The sequence below is a fragment of the Coregonus lavaretus genome (genome assembly GCF_964263955.1).
Source record: "Coregonus lavaretus genome assembly, chromosome: 5".
Lineage (NCBI taxonomy): Eukaryota > Metazoa > Chordata > Actinopteri > Salmoniformes > Salmonidae > Coregonus > Coregonus lavaretus.
Genome location: NC_139992.1, coordinates 26997817 through 27023220, shown reverse-complemented (window position 1 = coordinate 27023220; position 25404 = coordinate 26997817). Strand labels below are relative to the sequence as shown.

The 25404-nt window shown below is 43.6% G+C and overlaps 1 protein-coding gene across 1 annotated transcript in view; it reads right to left on the bottom strand.

Moving 5' to 3' along the window:
* The window catches only part of myo16 (myosin XVI), a gene marked incomplete at both ends in the record, with an annotated part of 152201 nt that overhangs the window by 63839 nt on the left and 62958 nt on the right, over window positions 1–25404 (bottom strand). The window contains 12 exons of the mRNA XM_084161983.1: window positions 1080–1200; window positions 2769–2916; window positions 3962–4079; window positions 5419–5524; window positions 7696–7823; window positions 10464–10529; window positions 13151–13261; window positions 13436–13580; window positions 13729–13879; window positions 16608–16683; window positions 22454–22579; window positions 22922–23046. Of these exons, the coding sequence (XP_084018109.1) occupies window positions 1080–1200; window positions 2769–2916; window positions 3962–4079; window positions 5419–5524; window positions 7696–7823; window positions 10464–10529; window positions 13151–13261; window positions 13436–13580; window positions 13729–13879; window positions 16608–16683; window positions 22454–22579; window positions 22922–23046 (1421 nt within the window). The remainder of the gene's footprint in view (window positions 1–1079; window positions 1201–2768; window positions 2917–3961; window positions 4080–5418; window positions 5525–7695; window positions 7824–10463; window positions 10530–13150; window positions 13262–13435; window positions 13581–13728; window positions 13880–16607; window positions 16684–22453; window positions 22580–22921; window positions 23047–25404) is intronic.

Below are 25404 nucleotides of genomic sequence, written 5' to 3'. Positions count from 1 at the left end.
AATTACATCAAAATTACAACAACAAAAAAACAGATGAGCATGCTTTGTAATGTTTCAAAAACAAGAAAAGTATTACTATTAAGAAGTAATGTGGTATATTGCTTCATTTCATTTCATATTTATGATCTGCATATTTTAACCAATTTATGTTACAAACATATAAACTGTTCTACAACTGAACATCAAGAATCAACAAAGTGCCTGCCCTGCCACAAAATGCTGAGTGATACGGCTTATTTATTATTAGAGTTCAGGGCCCTATGCTGACATTTTTTACAAGGAGTTCATGATGTGCTCCTAAGTAGAAAGGTACTGTAGAAGCACATAGATAAATCTAGGAAAACAATATTCATGAATAAAAGTTTTTGGGAGTGATCCATGCTCAATCAAGCACAATCATTAGGTGTGAGAAACATTTTCAGCTGCCCTTTTAAGGGACGGGCCGTTACCGTGGTAACTTGGGCACTTGCTTTGCTATGTCTTCCTAGCAGCAGACAGTTGCAGCAAACTCAAACTAACATTGAAAAACAACCTAGTGTGTGAAAAACTCAAACTAACATTGAAAAACAACCTAGCGTGTGAACAAACTGATGTAACTGGCAAATAAAATCTAGGACAACGTCACACTTTAGTAGCCTTTCTTGTCAATTCGACCAATTTAAACATGTGGGCTTTGGATTTTTTTTTTTTACTGTTCCCAAATGCACTGTGTGACCACCAGCCAACATGGCTGGAGAAATAGACATTCTTAATGTCCAACCCTGCTCACAAGCTACAGTATGTGTACCCACCAGTGGAGGCTGGTGGGAGGAGCTATAGGAGGACTGGCTCATTTTATTGGCTAGAATTGAATAAATGGAACGGTATTAAGCACATCAAACATAGATAAACTACATGTTTGACTCCATTCCATTAATTCCATCCCAGCCATTACAATGAGCTTGTCCTCCTGTAGCTCCTCCCACCAACCACCTCTGGTACCAACTGACCCTATAGACTCATAGACATACACACAGCCATATGTGTGGCAAATAACACATGCAGACTCACGCACGCACACACACAGTGTGTTATCGTACCAGTTTGTTGAAGCCCAGTGCTCTGAGGGCCTGTTTGATTGCAATGAGACAGTTTCTACTCTGAGTTGAGGCTGAGGCCACAGGAGGGGAGTCTCCTGCTGGAACACCTGCACTCAGGTACCTAGATAGACACAGACAGAGACCAGTGAGAGACAGCTATCATACTATACACCACAGACATGATCAACTACACTACAGAGAAGAGCAGCAGGGAACAACACTCAGACAGACAGAAACCAGGGAGAGAGTTCACACTACAGACCGCACTGACTAGATATCACTGAGGGACTACAGACATAATATGGTACCCTGAAACAAAAAAGCATATTTTTAGAGCATGTCAAAAAGTCATTTAAAGCATGGTGGTTGAGCAGGTATTCTCAAGCTGAGTAGTTTTTAACCAGTCAGAGCAATCTCCTGCTGAGAAAGCGAGGGTGGGGAGGGGGGAGAGAGAAGGGGTCCCCAAATGGGCTAGTATCGGAGGGCTTTTGATCACGCACTCGCAGCATTGAATCAGAGGCTATAGCGTGTTTACCAGGCTCCAAAACCCCCATCCAGGTCACTGGATATCAGACAGACTTTCCAGGGGGGGTTCATGGAATACTGTCACGCATTACACGCGCACACACACACACGCACACACACACACATTTTACAAACTCAGCATGAGAGTGAAAGAGTTACCAAACATGTTTGGTAACTCATGTTTGGTAACTCTTTCACTCACTCTCATGCTGAGTTTGTAAAATGTTTTAACATTTTGGGAAGGAAATGGGGTCAATCTGGGTGAGAGGCAGAAATATGTGAATTTCCCCCCCTCAGTCACCTGCTAGCAAGAGGAAGGGATGGCGTGTATGTGTATATCTTCCTATATTACTGTAATCTGCATGGCCTTATTACCTGTGAGACAGGATGTTGTTGAGGTACAGACCTGTGAGATAGGACGTTGTTGAGGTACAGACCTATAATATAATAATATAATATAATAATAATATGCCATTTAGCAGACGCTTTTATCCAAAGCGACTTACAGTCATGCGTGCATACATATTTTTTTTGTGTATGGGTGGTCCCGGGGATCGAACCCACTACCTTAGCGTTACAAGCGCCGTACTCCTGAGTGGTGCAGTGGTCTAAGACACTTTATCGCAGTGCTAACTGTGCCACTAGAGATCCTGGTTCGAGCAGCCGGCCGCGACCGGGAGACTCATGGGCGGCGCACAATTGGCCCAGCGTCGTCCAGGGTAGGGGAGGGAATGGCCGGCATGGATGTAGCTCAGTTGATAGAGCATGGTGTTTGCAATGCGAGGGTTGTGGGTTCGATTCCCACGGGGGGCCAGTATAAAAAAAATATGTATTCACTAACTGTAAGTCGCTCTGGATAAGAGCGTCTGCTAAATGACTAAAATGTAAATGTAAATGTGCTCTACCAGCTGAGGACCACAGAGATAGGACGTTTTTGAGGCACAGACCTGTGAGACAGGACGTTGTTGAGGTACAGACCTGTGAGATAGGACGTTGTTGAGGTACAGACCTGTGAGATAGGACATTTTTTAGGCACAGACCTGTGAGACAGGACGTTGTTGAGGTACAGGCCTGTGAGACAGGACTTTGTTGAGGTACAGATCTGTGAGACAGGACGTTGTTGAGGCACAGACCTGTGAGATAGGACGTTGTTGAGGTACAGACCTGTGAGACAGGATGTTGTTGAGGTACAGGGCACTCTTCTCTTCAGGCGACAGGCCCTCAGCCATCAGGTAAAATATGTTGAAGTTGTGTTGCTGACGAGGCAGGTAGGCCACACGGGACTTCTCCAACATGTATGTGTATATCCGTGCTAAACACACACACACACACACACAAATGTAATCCACATAATAACACATGCTCTGTCAATAAACTTTAAACCATATGTAACCAGTAGTACAGGAACACACCTACTGTAAAAACACCTATAAACCTACACGCACACATGATAATCTTAACATAATTATCCATTAAGATACCAATGTGTACTCTCAAGATTCTTAAAAACAGGACACAGACCAAATTATCAAACAAAAAACCTGAGTGTCCTTAAGTCAAATTCATATTTCATACACTGCCATTACGTATGAGTAAATCAATGTATCTGTCTCAATGTGGTTCAGTAGGAATGACAGACATTGAAGCCTGACAGGTTTACTCATAGAGTTATACTCCCCCCTGCTGGCCATACATCAAAATGCCTTTTAATTACTACAAGTACATGGACCCTATGAGCACAGATAGAACAATGAGACAGATATTTCACTGGATGTATAAATGTGAAGCATCCGCTTGGCGTTTCCACTCACTATCAAAAATGGTAGGTGAGAGGAAGCCCAGTGGCCGGCAGTGGGAGAAGATGGAAGGAGATGTATTTTGTCCAACATTCTGCACATTTTCTCATCGATGAAACATTTTATCTCAATACAGTTTTCTGTTCCCAAAACTAGAATCTGTTATGATTGAACTAAGGTTTGTAGACTTTACCCTTTGCCAAAGTTTTAAAAAATCACATTATTTTGAAGGAGTGCAAAGGCGAATTGAGTTATTGCACACGCGCACTTCACAGAGTAGGCGTTCCCTAACAGAAATATACAGATACATGCTAGAACGGGCCAATAGGATCTCGCAAGCTCGTGCTTGGCTCTGCCCGCCTCCTAGCTTGTTCTGCCCACTATGACTCATTTGTTTCCATTGGAAATGACAGGCTGTGGTCTATCTTGGTTTAGTTATACAAATCTTTGCTATGAGGGTGTAGTGGTGTATTCATCTGAGTAGACATTGAGTGGTGTAGTTAGTAAGTCCCTTTGTTAGTTATAGAACAACCCCCTGAGTAAAGGTGTAGTAGTGTGTACCTCTGAGTAGTGTCTTTCTCTTGTCACAGTACTGCAGGCTGAGGAGTTTGATGAAGCGACTGGAGTTGTCATTCATGGGAGTCTTGGCATGACCAAATGCCTCCAGGATACAGTTCACCTATAAGCCACCACATAATATAGAGAGAGACAGTGTAATATACTGTACAATACAACCATCCATGCATGTCTTAGCTGTATAAAAATGTATTCTCTAAAAACATTATGAATATGTCCAGCCCAGAAAGTGACACTTTCTGGGCTGGACATATTCATTATGTTTTTAGAGAATAAATTTTTATACAGCTAAGACATGCATTGGTGATGGCATGTTCATAGATGCACAATTTGTTAATGTGAACTAATATACCTAGGTAATTTGATTCACTGAAGTTTACTGAAGCAGGTGCATGAGTGTGAATTACTGACTGTCGCAATTCGACATCTCTTCACCATGGGACAATATAGCCCCACTGACTGATTGTCACACTCATCTGTCACTCTGTGCTCTCTAAGTGTTGACCCAGATATGTTATCTAGCACCAACCCATGACTTCATCTATGTAGATACAGCTCCACTATAGCCAAGCAAGAGCTTTTCTCTCCTCCCTGTTCAACAATGGTGCTATGTATGTTAAGGTCATAACAATAAGTCTAATGAAAAGGTGTTTGGTTTATAATAAGGAGCACTGCTAGGACTATAAAATAGCAAGAAAGTGTTCATCTTCAGTCATTCAGTGTAATAATACTTCCCTAGCATGCTAGACAACAAGAAAACCATTAGATTTCTGAAAAAATGTCTATGTAAGGTTGAATGCAGTAGTCCATGCTCATACTAAAGGGCTCTTTTAATCCGCTGCTTCCAGACAAGACTGGTTTAATACCATATCATTGCAATTGATCACTGCATATAAAACATTCTCACACAATGTCCTAATCATAACGGCTTTTCATATAATGGTTGCTATGGTAATTTTGTGTCCCATTGTACTCCTCTATGTTCTCCTTCAATGGGTCTCACCAGTATGCTTTGAGTCCACTGCCAGAAACGATCGCTGAGCACATCTCACTGTCTCACCGTCCGAGGTGAGAGGAGTCATAAGAGAACCGACAGCATTTAGATGCTATGGCTTTCTCTCAGGGACAAATGGGCCAATCACAAACACAATGGGCCTGAGTCATCATACAGAACCTAGCGATGGCTATCAAGGAAATAAAGGAACCTGTAAAAACCTAGGGGTTTGATGTAAAGACCAGTGCGCTAACACAGATCATTTGGTCCATGAATCCATATCTCAAACCACTACACAACAGGGACTCTGTAACACTGGACTGAACACCCACTGAGCTAGTCTGTCTGTCATTTTCTATTCAACTTACATTGTCCTCCAAGAGTGGATTCATCTTTTTAGGACAATCAGGGTCAGGGGCTCTGTATGTAAATGGTAACCCAGACTCACATGCTTCATCCTGGGCTCAAGAGAGAAGCCTTTGGGGCTGGACCTCACTGCCAGGTGTCTCACTATGTGTTTACAAGCCTCTGTCTTCCCAGAACCACTCTCCCCACTGCACAGAGAGAGAGAAACACAGAGAGAGAGAGAGAGAGAGAGAGAGAGAGAGAGAGAGAGAGAGAGAGAGAGAGAGAGAGAGAGAGAGAGAGAGAGAGAGAGAGAGAGAGAGAGAGAGAGAGAGAGAGAGAAGAGATATAGGCTTGTTAAGGTAGTAAGGGTGATTAGACATAAGTAGCAATACAAATGACAGTTGTTTGTGTCTGTGTGTGTTCATGCAAGGGTGTGAATATATGTGTCTTTGAGTATGTCCATGAGTGTCCATATTGTTCCTGGTCTCAGATGAATGGGTGTGTCGAGTGGCGTGAGTAATCAGGGTGTAGCCTAGAATACTATCTGTCACCTCCGTCACACTCCCCCACCCGCCTGACATCCCCCCATCCCATTCACTCCTCTGTTTACAATCCTGCAGCTAGCCATTACAATGGTATTGTTTATCGAGTGGACACTATCATATCAACCTAGCCTATGGCTATAATGCTCTGTGACTTTTTAGAAACATTTTGTTATTCCATTTCTTTCTTTATTCTAGTGAAGGACACTGAAAGTGAAGACCTGTGGAAGTTTCTTTGGGTTAGTGGAGATGGCAAGTGGAGCTCATGGTCATGTGTACTCTTCATCTAGGTGCTCATCTAGCATCCACCCACTGGGCATCTCACTGAGATTATTCAGGTTAGGTTGATCCATTCGCCTGGCATCTCACTGAGGTTATGCAGGTTAGGTTGATCCATCCACCTGGCATCTGACTGAGGTCATTCAGGTTAGGTTGATCCATTCACCTGGCAGAACACTGAGATTTTTCAGGTTAGGTTGATCCATCCACCTGGCATCTCACTGAAGTCATTCAGGTTAGGTAGATCCACCCACTGGCATCTCACTGACGTCAATCCGGTAAGGTTGACTGTGGCGAACTACATTACTCTGCTCCATGGGGGACTTAAACTAACAGTTGGACATACTGTAAGATCTGTCTAACTGCACAACTTGGACACACACACACACACACACACACACACAGACACAGACACAGACACAGACACACACACACACACACACACACACACACACACACACACACACACACACACACACACACACACACACACACACACACACACACACACACACACACACACACAGAGCAGAGACCAGCTATGTTACACTTAGCAGATGGCTTTAGAAGGTAATTTAAGCCCCAACTAATGACAGCGCTGTGTGTATGTGTGTGTGTGTGTATGTGATTTTGTCCTCCTATTAATGACCCTGCTAAGAGTGTGAACACAGCAGGTTACCTCTCTTTTCATTTACAGGGCTTTATTAGAATTGAAGGGCGTTTTGTGCTTCTGGGTATGTGTCTATACCCTGGCCTCCAGGGATCATGTGTACTGAATGTATATGATTGTGTAGGTACCCTGCCCCTGAGGCACCTAACATTTTGACTGCCTCCAGCCCAGTGGAGCATGGAAGACTGCATATGAGGTGTGTGTGTGTGTGTGTTTGTGCGTGTGCATGTGTGTGATGAATAGCCAGCGGCCAAAGTGCATTAACTCGCTGCCAGATCTGCTACGACTCAGCGTGAACGTCGGTGGAGAGCCATAACGGGTTTAATTGCAATCAGGAAGCTGCCTCCATCCAGCCAGGCCCCCAGAGCCATTCATCTCTCTGCGATCATTTAACAGGTCTGGGCTGAGACTAAGGCTCATTAATCTCTCTGGGAGCATTTAACTGACCTGCAGGGGTGGGTTTGGACAAACTGGGCAGTGGTCCTCACCTCAACATTCACCTACTCTAAATAATTTACTGATGCTGAGTTAATGATCTACATTTACATTTGAGTCATTTAGCAGATGCTCTTATCCAGAGCGACTTACAATTAGTGCATTCATCTAGGTGAGACAAAAACATATTGCAATCATGTCAAGTACATTTTCCCTCAACAAAGTATTTATCAGCAAAGTCAGTGCTAGTAGGAAAAGGGGTGGGGGGGGGGGCATGAGAGTTATTTAAGATACTCTTCAAAGAGGTAGGGTTTCAGAACTGAATTAAATACTAATGCTTTCTCACAGAGGCGATATTGGCATGTATTTAGTGAGTGTGTGTGTGTGTGTGTGTGTGTGCGCATCTGTGCATGCATTTGAATGTGTGTGTTTTTTCTCTTTCTGTGTGTACCTGAGGATGAAGAATTGCGGGCGTCGCTCCTGCAGCATCATGTGGTAAGCCCGCTCTGCTGAGGAGAAGATGTGAGGAGGCAGAGAGGAGCACAGACGCCCAGAAGAACTCAGATACAACTGACTCACCTGACAGAGCGAGAGAGCGTGAGAGACAGAGAAAGAGGGATAGAGAGAGAATATGAGTGTTATACTCCTTAACAGTTACTTAGAGAGAATAATTAAAGCCCATTGTTACATAACACACTGACACACATGTCCACACGCACACCACTTGGGTTCATCCTTACACAGATCTAACTTGGGTATACGTTTACAAGTGTGTGTGTCAGAGGAGGCTGGTGAGGGGAGCTATAGGAGGACGGGCTCATTGAAATGGCTGGAATTGAATTATTGGTCAAGTTTGTGGTTTCCATAAGTTGATGTGTTTGATAACGTTCCATTTATTCCATTTCAGCCATTACAATGAGCCCGTCCTCCTATAGCACCTCCAACCAGCCTCCTCTGGTGTGTGCGTGTAACACAGCACTCTGACAAAGTGTGGCTTACCACTCACCAGTCCTGTACTATGGCCACGTAAAAACCAAGACAGTCAGAAACACACAGAGCAATTAGTGGTTAGTGGAAACTGTCTGACTCAGTGTGTTGAGGTGGAGTTTTAAAAGGCAGTGTTTCAAAGACTGTTTCATGCTGCTAGTCTACTAGTGTTAAACTAATCTATTCTCATAGGCTGCACTGTATAGATATAAACAGTAGTACACATTGTGTGCCATGCCTCGGCCTGTACCACTGACTGAACACATTGATTTAGCAGAACATCCAATAGACTAATAGCTGAATGCTGACATTGGGCTTGGCTGTGTCTGACTGACTGACTTTCACTGAGATCAGACGGGCAAAAAAATAGAAAATACACACAGAAAATATACACATCTGCCACCCTGCCACTTGATTGCCATACAGAGAACACACACACCTACATATTGCCCTGAAGCCTTACATAACAGCGATTAAATCCTCCCCCACACCTGGTGTAGTATGTTTCAAGGGTCTCTGTGGCACTAATCATGTACCGTTACAGCGTGGCTTCTCTCCACTCCTGTACAAGCCTGAGACACATCAAACACTATATCCAATGCCCATAAGCTCCGTATACCATCCCAGCCCCAAAAACCCTACCCCTAAAAACCCGTTCCCCAGTCCAGCAACCCCCCCAAAACCCAGCTTCAAATAACACACTACCCTTCCCAGCCATTGCCACAGTACCAAACCCAGCCTCTGATCCCTTTCTCAAGTCAGACTCAATCAAGCCCCAGGCAGTCCCCAACCCCAAATGTCTGCCCCATCACCCAGCAGATGTGTGGTGTTGGAGGGGAGGAGAGGAGAGGAAGGGGGGTGTTTTTGGTGGAGGGGGTAGAGAGACAGACATCAGAGGGTGACAGCCTGTTAGCAGCAGATCACACATGTTGTGACATATGTCTCTTTCACTCTCTCAGGTGGAGTGTGTGTGCAAGACCTGGGTGTGTGTTCAATTCTGCCAGATTTTAGGTACAGATATGGGGGGCGATGGAACTGGCATCTGTCCGAACCAAGCTAGAGGTACCCCACCCCCTCCACACACACACACACACACACACCTCCTAAACCCCCGTTTCATGGGCAATCTCTCAGTTGCCATTAGGGCAGTGGGCTGAGTGATGATGGTCATCTTGTCATATTGTATTTCTTCAGCCAGTGAGCACAGCTTGTCCCACTAATGTGACTGTTCAGCTGTCATTGCTATTGTAGACACACAAGGCATGGTATGGCAAATACACCACATGTGAGGTACGGCAAACATAGCCTAATATAGATTAAACCTGTGTCAGACATAGCTAAGAGGGATTAGATGTGTACTTGACTGAAAGAGACATGTTTCTGTCAGCGTTATGTAAATGCATGTCTGATAGAGTAAGATATGTGTATGCATTACATAAATGCCTGTCTAGGCTACGGCCCAGCAGATATACAGTGTGTGTGTGTGTGTGTGTTTCTGAACAGGATCTCTCCCTGGCCTGGCTAGTGTATAGTGCAGAGTCAGCCCTCCACTGTGTATCACTGACAGGAAGACTGCATTATTAATGGACCACATCAAGCCCCATTTCATCCATTCATAATACACTAATTATACACACAACAGGAAACTCAATACACACACACACACCACATACTGTTAACATATTCTCTGTGTTATTTTGACAAGATACATTATAGAGGATATACAAATAAAAAACATAAAGCTACACCCTAGCTAGAGGAAAATAAAGAGAAAATGTACTGTATGTGTTACTGTCAGCCTAACCACTAGAAATAGACCAACGTCGATATACAGTATGCCTTCCTTGGTGCAATCTTTTTTTTTTAAATAAAAAATCCCAGCACTGGGCACAAACTCATGATGCTCGGATCTGAAGCACGCTGCTCAGACCACTGCGCTATGGCATTTTACAATGCTCTAGCAAGTCGTGAGAATACTTGATGACACTTGATGGTATGAAGTCAGTTGGTTTGCAGAGCCTTCCCCAAACCATCGGCCTAACCTTAACCACTAGGAATTAATGCCTAAACTGTTAACCTTTGAGTTGTTTCTGTTTTAACCCTGTAACCACATGGAATTAACCCTGTAACCACCCAGAATTAATGTGTCAAAAATAGACGTTCATCCATAATACGTCGAATTTCGAAAGGAAACTATGAGATCTTGTTGGTTACTGTATAATGTGTGCTCACCAGTGTAGAGTAGATGGGGAGCTCTTTGTTAGGATTGACCAGGAGGAGAATGTGCCCGATGTAGGTCTGAAAAAAAAAGGATTTGCATTACTTCTTTAACCATAGAGACATACAGTGAGTGAAGTGCATCTCGTCCATAAAATAATGGATTATTACAGTTGAAATATTGTAACATCAGGGGTATACATCTCATCCTGATATATTGGCGTTGAGGCATCTTGTCTTGACCTGAAGCACGGTCAAACTACCAGCCACTAAACTCCTGGGGTAAACACAGAAGTCCATATAGACCCATACCGTCTTTAATGTTGAAGCACAAAGCCCCATCCCTTTCACAGAGCCTGAAGGTCACCTTAGCACTAACTAAATCCCTTCCCCAAACACACCGAGGGATGGGAGAGGCCTGTGTCAGCACTAGTGCTATGGCAAACATGACAACAAACACTATTATGAGAATTAAAAACTCTTCTCAAAAGCATTCTCCCCCACTGCCGCGGCAGATGGATATGCTCATTCCCAAATACACGCTCCTGGTGCATGCATGCGCCTTGGCAAGCCCTGAGCAACCCCTGGAGAACAAGGAAGTGTAATAGAGGTAAGAAATGCTTTTCTAATGATAACTCAAATTACTCAAAGGCAGGGAAAACATAGTCAACAACGTTAATGTAATGAGCTTCAGGGGATATGGCTGAGACATATGAATAGAATATGTTGCCAAATAGTGGTCTGCTCGGACATCAGTCCTTGTCAGCGTTTGCAAAATCAATGCGACATGTCATCAACTTGACATTTAACGGCAATTAACGCTGCAAATCACTTAAACAACATTACCACCAAACCCCCTTTTATAAACAGAAATAGCAAAAACTGCACGGAGATAGACAGGTATTCTTCTTCTATTTCAATAGATATTCCTTCTTCCCACGCACAGACCCTGAGGCTGTTTAGATAGGCTACTAACAGCCAAAATCCCTTCCTCTGACTGAGACATACAGTAAACCCTAACCCCTACTAGTGTACAGTTACTAGTTGCTAGCCCTCCTTCCCACACACATACCCTGAGGTTGGCTAATTGCTAAACGCTCTGTCCCCTCGGAGTGCCCTGCTGGGGCTGAATAGGATGTGTTATCACTAAAACGCTAACATGCTGCTCTGCCTGTCCTCAGGCCTGGGCTGAAGGTTAATGAGCTTCAATGTTACCCCCAGAAACTGTTCTAAGGTCAGTTTTGCATTTTAACCCCTAATGGCAGGGTTAGATGATTCTAGATCTGTGCCAGAGGGTAACTTTAATGCTCTCAATCTCGTATAGTAGGATCAAGACCAAAACTCAAATTACACTCCCCCACAACCACCATCAGATCCTCCCAACTGTCATGCATCCCTCCCACAACCCTCTGTCCTCTCCTCCAGTCTCTGGGCTTGGCTGTGTACCATCCCTCCATCCCAGTACAAAGCAGCAGGCTGGAGCCGTCATCAAAGTCCCAGTCTCTGACCACCCTGCTGGGGAGCATATGGACCATTACAATGCCTTTGTCCTCCCTCTCCTCCATCTCTTCCCTCTCTCCCTGGTTTCCTCTCTCTCTCTCCCTCCTCCACCTCATGCTCCTCTCTCGTTTTCTCCTCCTCCTTCTCGCTCCATGCTCTCTTCTTCCTCCTCCTCCTCCTCCTCATCCTCAACCTTCTCCTCACCCAATCGCCTTAACTTTACCCATCATCTCTTTTTTTCTTTTCTTCTCCTCATCTCATTCTTTCCCCCTCTTCTCTGTCCTCTCTCAATCTACCTCCTTCCCTCTTCCCTCCCCTCCATATCCAACCAGCCAGTCTCTTCCCCATCTGTAGTTCAGTAACAACAGGCTATTGAAGCCTCTTCACACATAGTGATGAGAATAACCAGGCTGTTCCACATTGATCTGGCTCCAGTCTTTATACAGCACAGTCCCTCATGCTAAGCTATAGACCAGGCAATAGACTCAGGGAGATGGGGACAATGAAAGTGGTTAAATTGACCTGAAACCAAAAGGAACAGGGATGTACAGTATTTCTCATAAATGCAGTCATGGATTTCTTCCATCGAACCAAACCAGCATTGATTCTCCAACATAGGACATTTCTCTTTTGTGTGTGTGTGTGTGTGTGAATTTGTGTATTAATGTGGGTGTCTGTGTATCTGTGCGTGTACATGTGGCTCTTAGTGGTTATATTCATCCCCCAGCCATGGCTCAAAGTCCCTGGCCAGCAGACAGTGAGTCTCATGGGCCACCTTCCAGACCTCCCACACAAACCCCTCACACAACAGCCACTGTCCCAGAACAGAGAGCTGAGAGGGGGTTGGAAGACTGACTCAAAGAGCGTACCACCCCTACAACTCGCACTAGCACAGTTACCATTGCCTGGCCTGGCAACAGAGAAACCAAAAAACAGGACTCCCACCCCTGTCCCAGCCACTGGCAATAACACCCATCTCTGTCACTGGCCTGCTGGGCAGAGGGTGCTGGTTTCCCTCCCCAGCTCTGAATCTGGGCACAGTCAAGGGGAAAGACTGCCCATTGTCCAAGCTGACATCTCAGGATCAATACATCACTCCAATTGTATGTCAGTGTGTCCATGTGTGAGTGAGTGTGTGTGTGTGTGTGTGTGTGTGTGTTTGTGTATGTTTGTGTGCATGTTTGTGTGTGTGTTCTACCTACATAAATCTGGTCATTGCCAAAGCGTTTCTGCATCTCGTAGAGCAGGCTACTGTTTGTGAGTTCACTGAGAGACGCCAGGTCATCATTAGGCGCCGGAGGCATCAGCTTCACCTGCAACACAACACCACACAGGTTACCATAGCAACCACACATGGATTTGGTGCATGTGCACACTTTCTCATACTGTACGTGTAAAATGTTCTGTAGTAGAGATGTGACGTATATAGCAGTAGTGCACATATTGAGTGTACACTTTGTTGTAGTGCAGATGTTGAGTGTACTTGCCTGCTCCAGTTTGCTGGGTGCTATAGGTCCGTTCAGACCGCTGTCCAGTGAGAGTTGTCTGCTCAGCCCCACTCCCACCTCCCTGAACATGGCACACTTCTCCAACAGACTGTCCCTCTTAGAGAGGGACATGGATAGGGGGGTGCTACAGGGTAGGGGCGGGGGTTACAGGATTACTAAGGGTATCATTTGCTTTGAATACTGATATTGAAACACACTTAAATTATAATTAATGCATAATATAGATAAGTGAGGTCATTTGATCATTTAATGAATTGATAATAAAAACTCACAGGTTCTTGACGGGGATGGTGTGGTCGTGTGCGCCTCCATCGTAGCGCTCGTCTGTAGGGGGCGGGGGGACAGAGGGGTCCTTCAGTCTCTCTACCCAGCATTCCTCTGCTCTCAGCAGCATAGCCATGATGGGGTCGGATGCTGCTATGGCTGTAACCAGGACAGCGAGCAAAGGGGGTTAAGAGGGTAACCACTAAGAGTTAACAATGAGAAAGACTGTTTTCACCTCTCTGTCAGACTGTTACAGATGTATTAGTTAGTAAGCATTATAAACTGGGTAGTTTGGGTCCTATATGCTAATTGGCTGAAACAGCATTTTAGCTGTGTATATCAGACAATAATATACCACGGCTATGACTCAAAAAGACTTGTTTACTGTTCTATTGATGTTGGTAACCAGTTTATAATAGCATAATGGCACATCAGAGGTTTGTGGTATATAAACTTGCTTAAAGAAGCAGTCTGGGATCTTAAGAACTTATAAATTCATAACATATTGTATGAATTTGAATTAGTAACATATCATACGAATTGCAACAAAAAAATAAAAGGTAACATATCATAAGAAATTGATGACATAATACACAATTTTCAGGGACCCGTTTTGGCTCGTGAGCACTACTTTCAATATTACTGGCTGAAATGATACAAAAGCTCTGGAGCATCACTTTAATTATAGTGGTCATAAGACATTTAAGTCACTGATGGTTACTTTCAGTACAAAAGGGGGCTTTAAATTAGCCTCTACCTAGCAAAGATGTGGAATGTTGCATAGACATTGACTTTGGACACCAGCCAATCAACCAAAAAACATACAATGTCCTCCAAGATCAATACGTTGAACATTAATGACAAGTAATATAGACGTACCATCCAAAGCTCTGAATCATTCTAGGCTAATTCACCAAGGGCTTCATCCTAAAAAACTGACCCCCCTCACATCCATATGGATGTGCCTGTGCAGAGTGCGAACCCCACGGAGGACTGATCCATCTGAGCTTCAGAGACAGGGGGAGTTAAGATACCCTCAGTCTTTAATGAGGTCTAAAAGGGCACAGGGGAGGAGTACGGCTATATCCCCTCTACTATTTCATAGAGAATGACAACCCCCTAGACTCTCTCTCTCTCTCTCTCTCTCTCTCTCTCTCTCTCTCTCTCTCTCTCTCTCTCTCTCTCTCTCTCTCTCTCTCTCTCTCTCTCTCTCTCTCTCTCTCTCTCTCTCTCTCTCTCTCTCTCTCTCTCTCTCTCTCTCTCTCTCTCTCTCTCTCTCTCTCTCTCTCTCTCTCCTCTCTGTCTCCCTGGGGTGTAACATCTATCCCTAAGTTAAGCTTACATGGACAATGGTTACAATGGACTATTGATTACTGCTAGAGGGAGTGTGTGGTGTGATTACACTAGGGGATGGGTGGAGTAAGGAGGAGGCTCTAATAGGCCTACAGTATCTCACACTATGATTGGGAGGTCGGTATGGAGAACATGAGTCTCTCTCCTCCTCTGCTTCCACAAGTGAGGTACACTGACGTTCAACGCTTTGGACAGTCTTTACATTACTCACTACAATTAGAAAGTTTCATTTTCCATTCTCTGAGGGTTTCAAAGGCATTACACTTCAACATTGCTGTGGCATTTCTGCTAACCCATTTGGTTGCTAAGAAGCAGCTCTTGTAGTATGTTGTCCGTAGTAGGGCAGGAACGATACCAGTATTGCGATACTAGTTAGTATCGTGGCAAGGGAACAAAAGACAAAGCTGATTTTACTTCTTTAGAAAAACAGCCCTAATGTTGGAAACAAACATCATTTATTTATTTATTTTCCAAGCTATAGCACACAATATCTTACATACAGCAGGTTTTTAAGGACCAAAGAGTTTGGTCTGCTATGTGTTTTCATTTTTGCCATATAAAAAATAATTTGATAATGGTATCGTCACAGACCTAGTCCACAGCAGCTCAAAGAACAAAGTATATTTTCCCCTGTGGAGTTTTATGCTAGTGTTGTTCAGCTAGGGAGCCCAGGGGAACAGACAGGTAAGGAAAACATCAGTATCAGCAGGAGAGTGTCTGTTAATAGATGCATCTCTGTAGACAGAGGAAATAGAACCCAAATGAGCTCTAGTGTCTGTGTGTTATTTCAAACAGCGGCAAGGAGCTGTCTCTCAACTCCTCACACATACACACACACGGCACATAGGCACCCATGCATACACACACACTTAGATTAAATGAGAAGGAATTATGTTAGTGTGGACATGCTCTGATAGTCTCTTCTGATTCTATACATAAATGAAAGATAATGCACTTGAGTAATGATATTCTACCCATTATGGAATTAATCAAATCAGCTCTGATGATTAATTCTGAACACCTTTATTCTCTCAGTGTGTGTGTGTGTGTGTGTGTATGTGTGTGTGTGTGTGTGTGTGTGTGTGTGTGTGTGTGTGTGTGTGTGTGTCCAGAGAAAGAATCAGGCAGAGTGTGAAGTGTTAATTTTATGTTTGGTTAATGGATGAGCTTGTCCTCATGGGGCAATGACATATAACCTCCACCCGCACGCTCTCACTCACACACAGACACACACAGACACACTCAGACACACACAGACACACACACACAGACACACACACACAGACACACACACACACACACACACACACACACACACACACACACACACACACACACACACACACACACACACACACACACAGGCTTGTGGAAATGAATGGGTTAGGTTGTGTGTGTTGGATCTGTTTTATCAGAGTGATCACTGGAACAGTAGGCTAGGCAGACACAGCTCAGCTGGACCAATCAAAAGTAATTTATTTGTTCCAATACCACATGCTTAAATTGAGTGTGTGTGTATGTCAGTGTGTTATACCTGAGGGCTTGTCTTGGTTGCAGTTCAGGAGAGTTGGGTCTGCTCTGTGCTTCAGCAGCTGGCTGACAATGCTTATCTGCAGGGAGAGATGGACAGACAGAGACACACACCTTCATTATTTTAGAGAAAATAAAAAAAGACATGGGATTGCGTTAGATCACATTTTGCATGCCTTTCTCCCCAAATGTCCTTGCCGTGGCCCATATCTACAAAAACAATTGTCTGATATGTAGCTGTCATCATCTCCTCTCGCCCCCAGCCTCACCCTTCCTTCTTTCTGCCTTTGATCTCTTTATCTTCCTCTGTTGCCCTATATTTCTTTCTGTCACTACAATATATAGCCCTCTTCCTCTTTCCCCCTATTTCTCTCTCTCTGTCTCTCTCTCTCTCTGTCTCTCTCTGTCAATATCAATAACATTCAATTCAAAGGGCTTTATTGCCATGGGAAACATATGTTTACATTGCCAAAGCAAGTGAAATAGATAATAAACAAAAGTGAAACAAACAATAAAAAATGAACAGTAAAGTTCCAAAGGAATAGAGACATTTCAAATAGTTAAAGTACAAAAGGGAAAATACATAAACATAAATATCGGTGGTATTTACAATGGTGTTTGTTCTTCACTGGTTGCCCTTTTCTTGTGGCATCATGTCATAAATCTTGCTGCTGTGATGGAACACTGTGGTATTTCACCCAGTAGATAAGGGAGTTTATCTGTCTCTCTCTCTGTCTCTCACAAAGCCTTTTAATCTCCACCCCTCTCTTTTTTCCTCCTCCCCTCAATCTCCCCCCTCTCCTTCTTCTTACCCCAAGGGTTGTGACTAGAGACACCTGTGTGATATGTGAGGTTGGAGATGTGTGATCTGTGATGTGTATGTGTGTGTTACATGAAGTAGGCGTGATGTGTGTAATGTGTGTGATTGTTGATTTGTGGTGAGACATGCCAATGGATGGCATGCCAAGGCAGCATGTGAGAGATTGTCTTTCAATGCCTGATCCACACACACACACTTGCACACACACCCACACACACACCCACACAAACAAATCACAATGAGATGAAAATGACTAAGATCTATGCACACACCCACTCAGATGTGGCCATCCATCAGAATGACACTGATCTGTTAGAGCAGTGGTTCCCAAACTATAGGGGGGTCACGAGGGGTTGGCAGGGGTTGGCAGGGGGGGAAATTGTTTTTATAGACAGTATATACATATTTTTTTAAGGAACTCAGTCCGGCTTTAAACTTGCTCTTGAATGTTGTAATGGTAGAATGCACAAGGTGCAATTTCGAAATTGGGTAGTGCATCATCAGTTCCTCTTGTCATGTTAGTCATTGCATACCTTAGAGAGCTACAGTGAGTGAAAAAAAGTATTTGATCCCCTGCTGATTTTGTATGTTTGCCCACTGACAAAGACATGATCAGTCTATAATTTTAATGGTAGGTTTATTTGAACAGTGAGAGACAGACTAACAACAAAAAAATCCAGAAAGACGCATGTCAAAAATGTTATTAATTGATTTGCATTTTAATGAGGAAAATAAGTATTTGACCCCTCTGCAAAACATGACTTAGTACTTGGTGGCAAAACCCTTGTTGGCAATCACAGAGGCCAGACGTTTCTTGTAGTTGGCCACCAGGTTTGCACACATCTCAGGAGGGATTTTGTCCCACTGCTCTTTGCAGATCTTCTCCAAGTCATTAAGGTTTTGAGCATGACGTTTGGCAACTCGAACCTTCATCTCCCTCCACAGATGTTCTATGGGATTAAGGTCTGGAGACTGGCTAGTCCACTCCAGGAATTTAATGTGCTTCATCTTGAGCCACTCCTTTGTTGCCTTGGCCGTGTGTTTTGGGTCATTGTCATGCTGGAATATATATCTACAACCCATTTTCAATGCCCTGGCTGAGGGAAGGAGTTTCTCACCCAAGAGTTGACGGTACATGGCGCCGTCCATCGTCCCTTTGATGTGGTGAAGTTGTCCTGTCCCCTTAGCAGAAAAACACCCCCAAAGCATAATGTTTCCACCTCCATGTTTGATGGTGGGGATGGTGTTCTTGGGGTCATAGGCTGCATTCCTCCTCCTCCAAACACGGCGAGTTGAGTTGATGCCAAAGAGCTCAATTTTGGTCTCATCTGACCACAACATTTTCACCCAGTTCTCCTCTGAATCATTCTGATGTTCATTGGCAAACTTCAGACGGGCCTGTATATGCACTTTCTTGAGCAGGGGGACCTTGCGGGTGCTGCAGGATTTCAGTCCTTCACGGCGTTGTGTGTTACCAATTGTTTTCTTGGTGTATGGTCCCAGCTGCCTTGAGATCATTGACAAGATCCTCCCATGTAGTTCTGGGCTGATTCCTCACCGTTCTCATGATCATTGCAACTCCACGAGGTGAGATCTTGCATGGAGCCCCAGGCCGAGGGAGATTGACAGTTCTTTGTGTTTCTTCCATTTGCGAATAATCGCACCAACTGTTGTCATCTTCTCACCAAGCTGCTTGGCGATGGTCTTGTAGCCCATTCCAGCCTGGGGGGGGGGGGGGGGGGGGGGGGGGTTCCCCAATGCCGGAAGGGGGGCCCGAGAGAAACAGTTTGGGAACCCCTGTTAGAGTATGCATCATAGCTCTGTGCTGTATTGACTTGCTACAGTGCATCCTCCTCTACTCCCTCTCTGCACTACTAGAGGTCAAAGGTACATGAGAGTGTTTCTTTTATTAAACATATTACTTATGGTCTCACTAGTGAGGATATGGAGATACCAAAATTGATTTTATAGCATGATAGCAATAAATAGATAGAATGAGAGAGAGAAGGCAAGACAGAGAGATAAAGAGAGTGAGATAGGGAGAGTTAAAGGGACAGTGTAGTAAAGTATAGAGAGTGACTTAGCATATTCTACCATAGCCTAACCCATGACTGTTACAGGCCACAGCATGTCCACAAGGCACACCCTCACATACTCCACTCAACACTTTATAAATACACCCCCACCACGTCACTATTGCCACGGTAATGACCCCCTGGCTGGGGTCAAATGTCAGATGGGAACCAGGAAAATGTCAGGAAGACATGAAAGCGAGTGAAGGAGAAACAGAAGCCTAATAAGCTACAGTAATACGCTACAGTCCATGGGAGTCATTTACGCAGGATAGTGAAATATTAGCCTATTACGTGTGCCAGTGAAATACCAGCTATGGGTACACAGGGTTCACTGAGTTTATTGTATGACAGTATGAGCTAATGTTACTGTGACTCAAGCAAACAGCACCTAGCAGCAGTATGACCCATAAACAACTGAACACTACTGACCTCCATACAGTACTAATGGGGGAGTAGAAGTGGAATCAAGAAATGCATGAAACACAACTCTACTTATAGGGTACTGTTTTACGTACTTTTTAGTTTTTAATTAGTTTACCTAGTCTAATTACATAACCATTTTATTTCAACTAAAAAACATACTTGTAATATAAAGTGTTGCAGAGATGGGGAGATGAGGCTGTCCCCTGCTCTCTGAATGTGCCTGTTGATGCTAAAGTATGTGACAATGCTGCAGGTATACAGTATGTGTCAGTGTGTAGTTGGTATGCAGAGTGCCAGAGCCAGGCTCCAGTGGGTAGGGCTCCAGTGGGTAGGGCTCCAGTGGGTAGTCAAGTGTTGAGTCTTGACATGATTCATTACTGCAGAGGAAGCCTAATCGACTCTCTACTTCTCCCCTCCCCTGTCACTCTGCACTCAAATTCACTTATGTATGCACTCAAATACACTGTGGAGTTTGAGAAAGAGAGGGATGAGGTATCGCACGGCAAGCGGTACCGATGCACCAAGTCTGGAACCGACAGGACCCTGAGCAGCTTCTACCCTCAAGTTCTAAGACTTCTAAATAGTTTGTTAAATAGTTAACCAATAGCTACACGGAATATCTGCATTGACCCTTTTTGCACTAATCTCTTTTGACTCATCACGTAAGCTGCTGTTACTGTTTATTATCTATCCCGTTGCCTAGTCACGTTATCCCTACCTATATGTACATATCTACCTCAATTAGGCCTCCTTGTAGCTCAGCTGGTAGAGCATGGCGCTTGCAACGCCAAGGTTGTGGGTTCGATTCCCACGGGTGGCCAGTATGAAAATGTATGCACTCACTAACTGTAAGTCACTCTGGATAAGAGCGTCTGCTAAAATGTCAAATGTAATTACCTTGTATTTTTCAACTAAATCCTTGTGTTATTATTTTTCAACTTATTCATCGTGTTATTATTTTTCAACTTATTCCTCGATATTATTTTTCAACTTATTCCTTGTGTTATTATTTTTCAACTTATTCCTTGTGTTATTATTTTTCAACTTATTCCTCATGTTATTATTTTTCAACTTAGTCCACGTTATTATTTTTCATCTTATTCCTTGTGCTATTATTTTTCAACTTATTCCACTGTATTATTTTTCCATTTATTCCTTGTGTTATTATTTTTCAACTTATTCCTTGTGATATTATTTTTCAATTTATGCCACAGTATTATTTTTCAACTTATTCCTTGTGTTATTATTTTTCTACTTATTCCTTGTGTTATTATCTTTCAACGTATTCCTTGTGCTATTATTTTTCAACTAATTCCTCGTGTTATTTTTTTTTCATACTGGCACCCCGTGGGAAACGAACCCACAACCCTAGCGTTGCAAACACCATGCTCTACCAACTGAGCTACACGGGGCCTATTCCTTGTGTTATTATTTTATTATTTTTCAACTTATTCCTCGTGTTATTATTTTTCAACTTATTCCTCGTGTTATTATTTTTCAACTTATTCCTTGTGTTATTATTTTTCAACTTATTCCTCGTGTTATTATTTTTCAACTTATTCCTTGTGTTAATATTTTTCAATTCTGTCTACTATTCATCTTTTTTTTTCTTTCTGCATTTCACTGTTAGTCTACACCTGTTGTTTACGAAGCATGTGACAAATACAATTTGATTTCATTTGAGATAGTGAGGGTTAAGAGGTAACTGAAAGGAAGAGAGACTTTACTGTAAAACACACATTAGAGAAGAAACCTGGCCTGGGGGTAGTAGAGGAACAAATAAGTAAAATAGCTGTTCTAAATATGAATACATTCTCTTTGTCAGCACCCCAACCATGCAGCCCCAGAAATGCAATTAAATGTTGGACCGTGTCAGCAAGATTTTAACGCGACCGCTTCCCTTTCTCTCAAAGCCCCCTATCCGTCTACCCAAATCTCCCTCTTCCCCACCTGCCCCCCATCCATATCCTGAAATCAATCTCCTTCCCTGTGAGAAACACCATGAAATCGCTAATCTAAAAGGCATTAATTAATACATGCAGTGCCGTGCCAGCACTTTGAGCTAGTCTGCTCGATAGGCCCCAAAATACCTGTTTATCAGCAGAGATAAGGACAGAGGAGATTTCTGTTATACGTCTCATAATGAGACTAGACAAGGTAAAGGAATAAAAAAGCCAGTAGCCAATACTGGTCTATAAACTAGCCAGCCAAAACTGGTCTATAAACTAGCTAGCCAATTCTGGTCTATAAACTAGCCAGCCAAAACCGGTCTATAAACTAGCCAGCCAAAACTGGTCTATAAACTAGCCAGCCAATTCTGGTCTATAAACTAGCCAGCCAATTCTGGTCTATAAACTAGCCAGCCAATTCTGGTCTATAAACTAGCCATTATTGATGCCAAGCCAATTCGTAAACATTTTACATTCCCATAGGTCTTTAGAACGTTTTTCCTTCGCTAAACAACGTTTGTTCATTTTCACTCCATGGATCTGACACGACAGGATTGGTGAATGTACAGTGATATGACAGTACCTGTCCATATTTGGCAGCCAGGTGGAGAGGTGTCCAATAGCCATTGTCGGAGGGCTGAGGGTCCGCCCCGTTCTCCAGCAGCACAGACACCACCTCCCTGTAGCCACTAGCACACGCTATGTGGAGCTAGAGAGAGAAGGAGAGAGAGACAGGGAGAGAGGGTTAAAGAAACACATTACACAGACACATCTACTGTATACAGCGATTGGTATAGAGTGAGAGAGCAAGAGAGGGAGAGCAAGATAGAGAGAGAGAGAGTGGTAGATAATAGAGGAGTACAGGTAGGTACCACAGGAGGTTGGTGGCACCTTAATTGGGGAGGACAGGCTTGTGGTAATGGCTGGAGCGTTATAAGTGGAATGGTATCAAATACATCAAACTCATGGTTTGATGCCATTCCATTGGTTCCATTCCAGCCATTATTATGAGCCGTCCTCCACTCAGCAGCCTCCACTGGTAGGTACTCACCAGAGTGACCCCGTCGTTGTTGCATTGGTTGAGACTGCCCCCGCTGGAGACCAGCTGTCGAACATCAGACAACATGGTGCTGGGCCTCTGGGTACGCATGGTGTGCATGGACGTCACATCTACACCTGGAACAACACAACAACACACACACGTTAGTACAGCACACACACACCCCATGTGCAAACACACACATTACATTAATGATGTCTCTGTAGTCTGTACCAATCACAATTATCATGGGAGCCATTTTGGTTCTGTGTGTAATGTCTCCTTGAGAATCCTTAGTCTCCTTTTCAAAGTCACCAGACTGTCTTGGAGACTGACAGACAGACAGAGGTCTAAGAGAGGATGGAGGTCTAGCAGTGCAGTCTATCCCTGGCTAAAGGGGATCGATGGTCTGCTCTGATCTCCTCCACCCTCAAATACTCACAGGGGACCATTGTTTTGGTTGCCGAAGTGATAGCTATTGATTATAGATTGGTCTGTGTTTCTCTCTAACGATCACTGAATATAGAATGTTTTTGTCCCTTGGGCTTTGATTACTATAGGCAGTTATGTCTTATACGGTATGCTCAATTCTAATTAGTGGAGTGCATATAGGAATGGACAGGGAGAGTCCATAGGGTATGTGCCCTGTACGAGAGACTGTAAGAGAGACTTGAGACATAGCCATGTTACTGAGGCACCATAGACTTATAGAGTTTGACATGTTAATGTGCCACAGCAGGAAGAGGAGAGAGAGGCTGGACCTGAGCATGAGGGGATAGACACCACCTATAGGGGGTTTCGGATGAGGGGAGGGACGGTGATGCCATGGCAAGGCACTCCCCACCAGATCTGGGTTATTTGTTATTTAAATACATTTTTCTGTGTATTTGAGTATTTTCAAATACACAGCCAAAAACAAGTACTTTTATTAGAGTATTTGAATGGTTATTTGTAAAAACCAAATAGTCGACCAAATTGTATTTGAAATTGTGTGTGTGTGTTTGTGTGTGTGTGTGCGTGCGTGCATGAGCGTGTGTTTGTGGTGAGGTGTAGAGTGATATCTGTTTGGACCTCTGAGGTCCCATCCATCATGTTATCTCATGCGCCTAAAGATGGATTGGCATGCGGGATCTTTCTGTCATTCCTTCTTATCATTCTCTGTCGCTCTCACTCTCTCTCTCTCTCCCTCCTCTTTTTCTGTAGTTCAGTCTGTACTGTCTCATGTATTTCTTTTTTTGTCTTTTTTTGCCTCTGCCATTTTCTGTCTCATCTCTTGTTCTTTCTCTCCATCTCTGTTGACCTTCTCCATTCCCTGCTGGAGTGAGGTACTCCACTACCAGTTAGCCTGAGGGGGCACCTGACCTTCACACACACACATGCATGTGCAAACACACACCCACCCACTTGTACACCCACTCACTCACACACCCACACCCACCCACCCACACACACACACACAGCCACACACACACACACACACACACACACACAAACAAACACACACACACACACACACAATGCCTCACAGGAGGAGTGATGACTGTAGCTCGTTGGGACATGACAGGTGGGTCAGAATTACAAGACAGGGGAAGTTAACTGAAAGGACAGAGATTAATATCAGAGTATACTGTAAGCTAAAGTTAAGTTTATACTGAGGTATTTGCTAAATAAAGTTAGCATCATTATCATCACAAGATGACGAGTGCCGAAAAACAACTGGACTACTGTAAGAACGGATGACAATCTAACTGTTATTTTTATTCAGTAGCACATTGTCAGACATGAGCATGTGTGACAGTTTGCCTGTGTGTGTGTGTGTGTGTGTGTGTGTGTGTGTGTGTGTGTGTGTGTGTATGTGTATGTGTATGTGTATGTGTATGTGTGTGTGTGTGTGTGTGTGTGTGTGTCTGTGTGCATGTGTGCATGTGTGCACGTGTACAGTACCAGTCAAAGTTTGGACACACCTACTCATTCAAGTCTTTATTTTTACTATTTTCTACATTTTAGAATAATAGTGAAGACATCAAAACTATGAAATAACAACTATGGAATCATGTAGTAACCAAAAAAGTGTTAAACAAATCGAAACATATTTGAGATTTGAGATTCTTCAAAGTAGCCACCCTTTGCCTCGATGACAGCTTTGCACACTCTTGGCATTCTCTCAACCAGCCTCATGAGGTAGTCACCTGAAATGCTTTTCCAACAGTCTTGAAGGAGTTCCCACATATGCTGAGCACTTGTTGGCTGCTTTTCCTTCATTCTGCGGTCCGACTCATCCCAAACCATCTCAATTGGGTTGAGGTCAGGTGATTGTGGAGGCCAGGTCAAACTACTGATGTCTTCACTATTATTCTACAATGTAGAAAATAGTAAAAAATAAAGAAAAACCCTTGAATGAGTAGGTGTGTCCAAACGTTTGACTGGTACTGTATATGTGTATGGGCTTGTGGGTATGTGACAATAAAACATACACTGAGTACACCAAACATTAG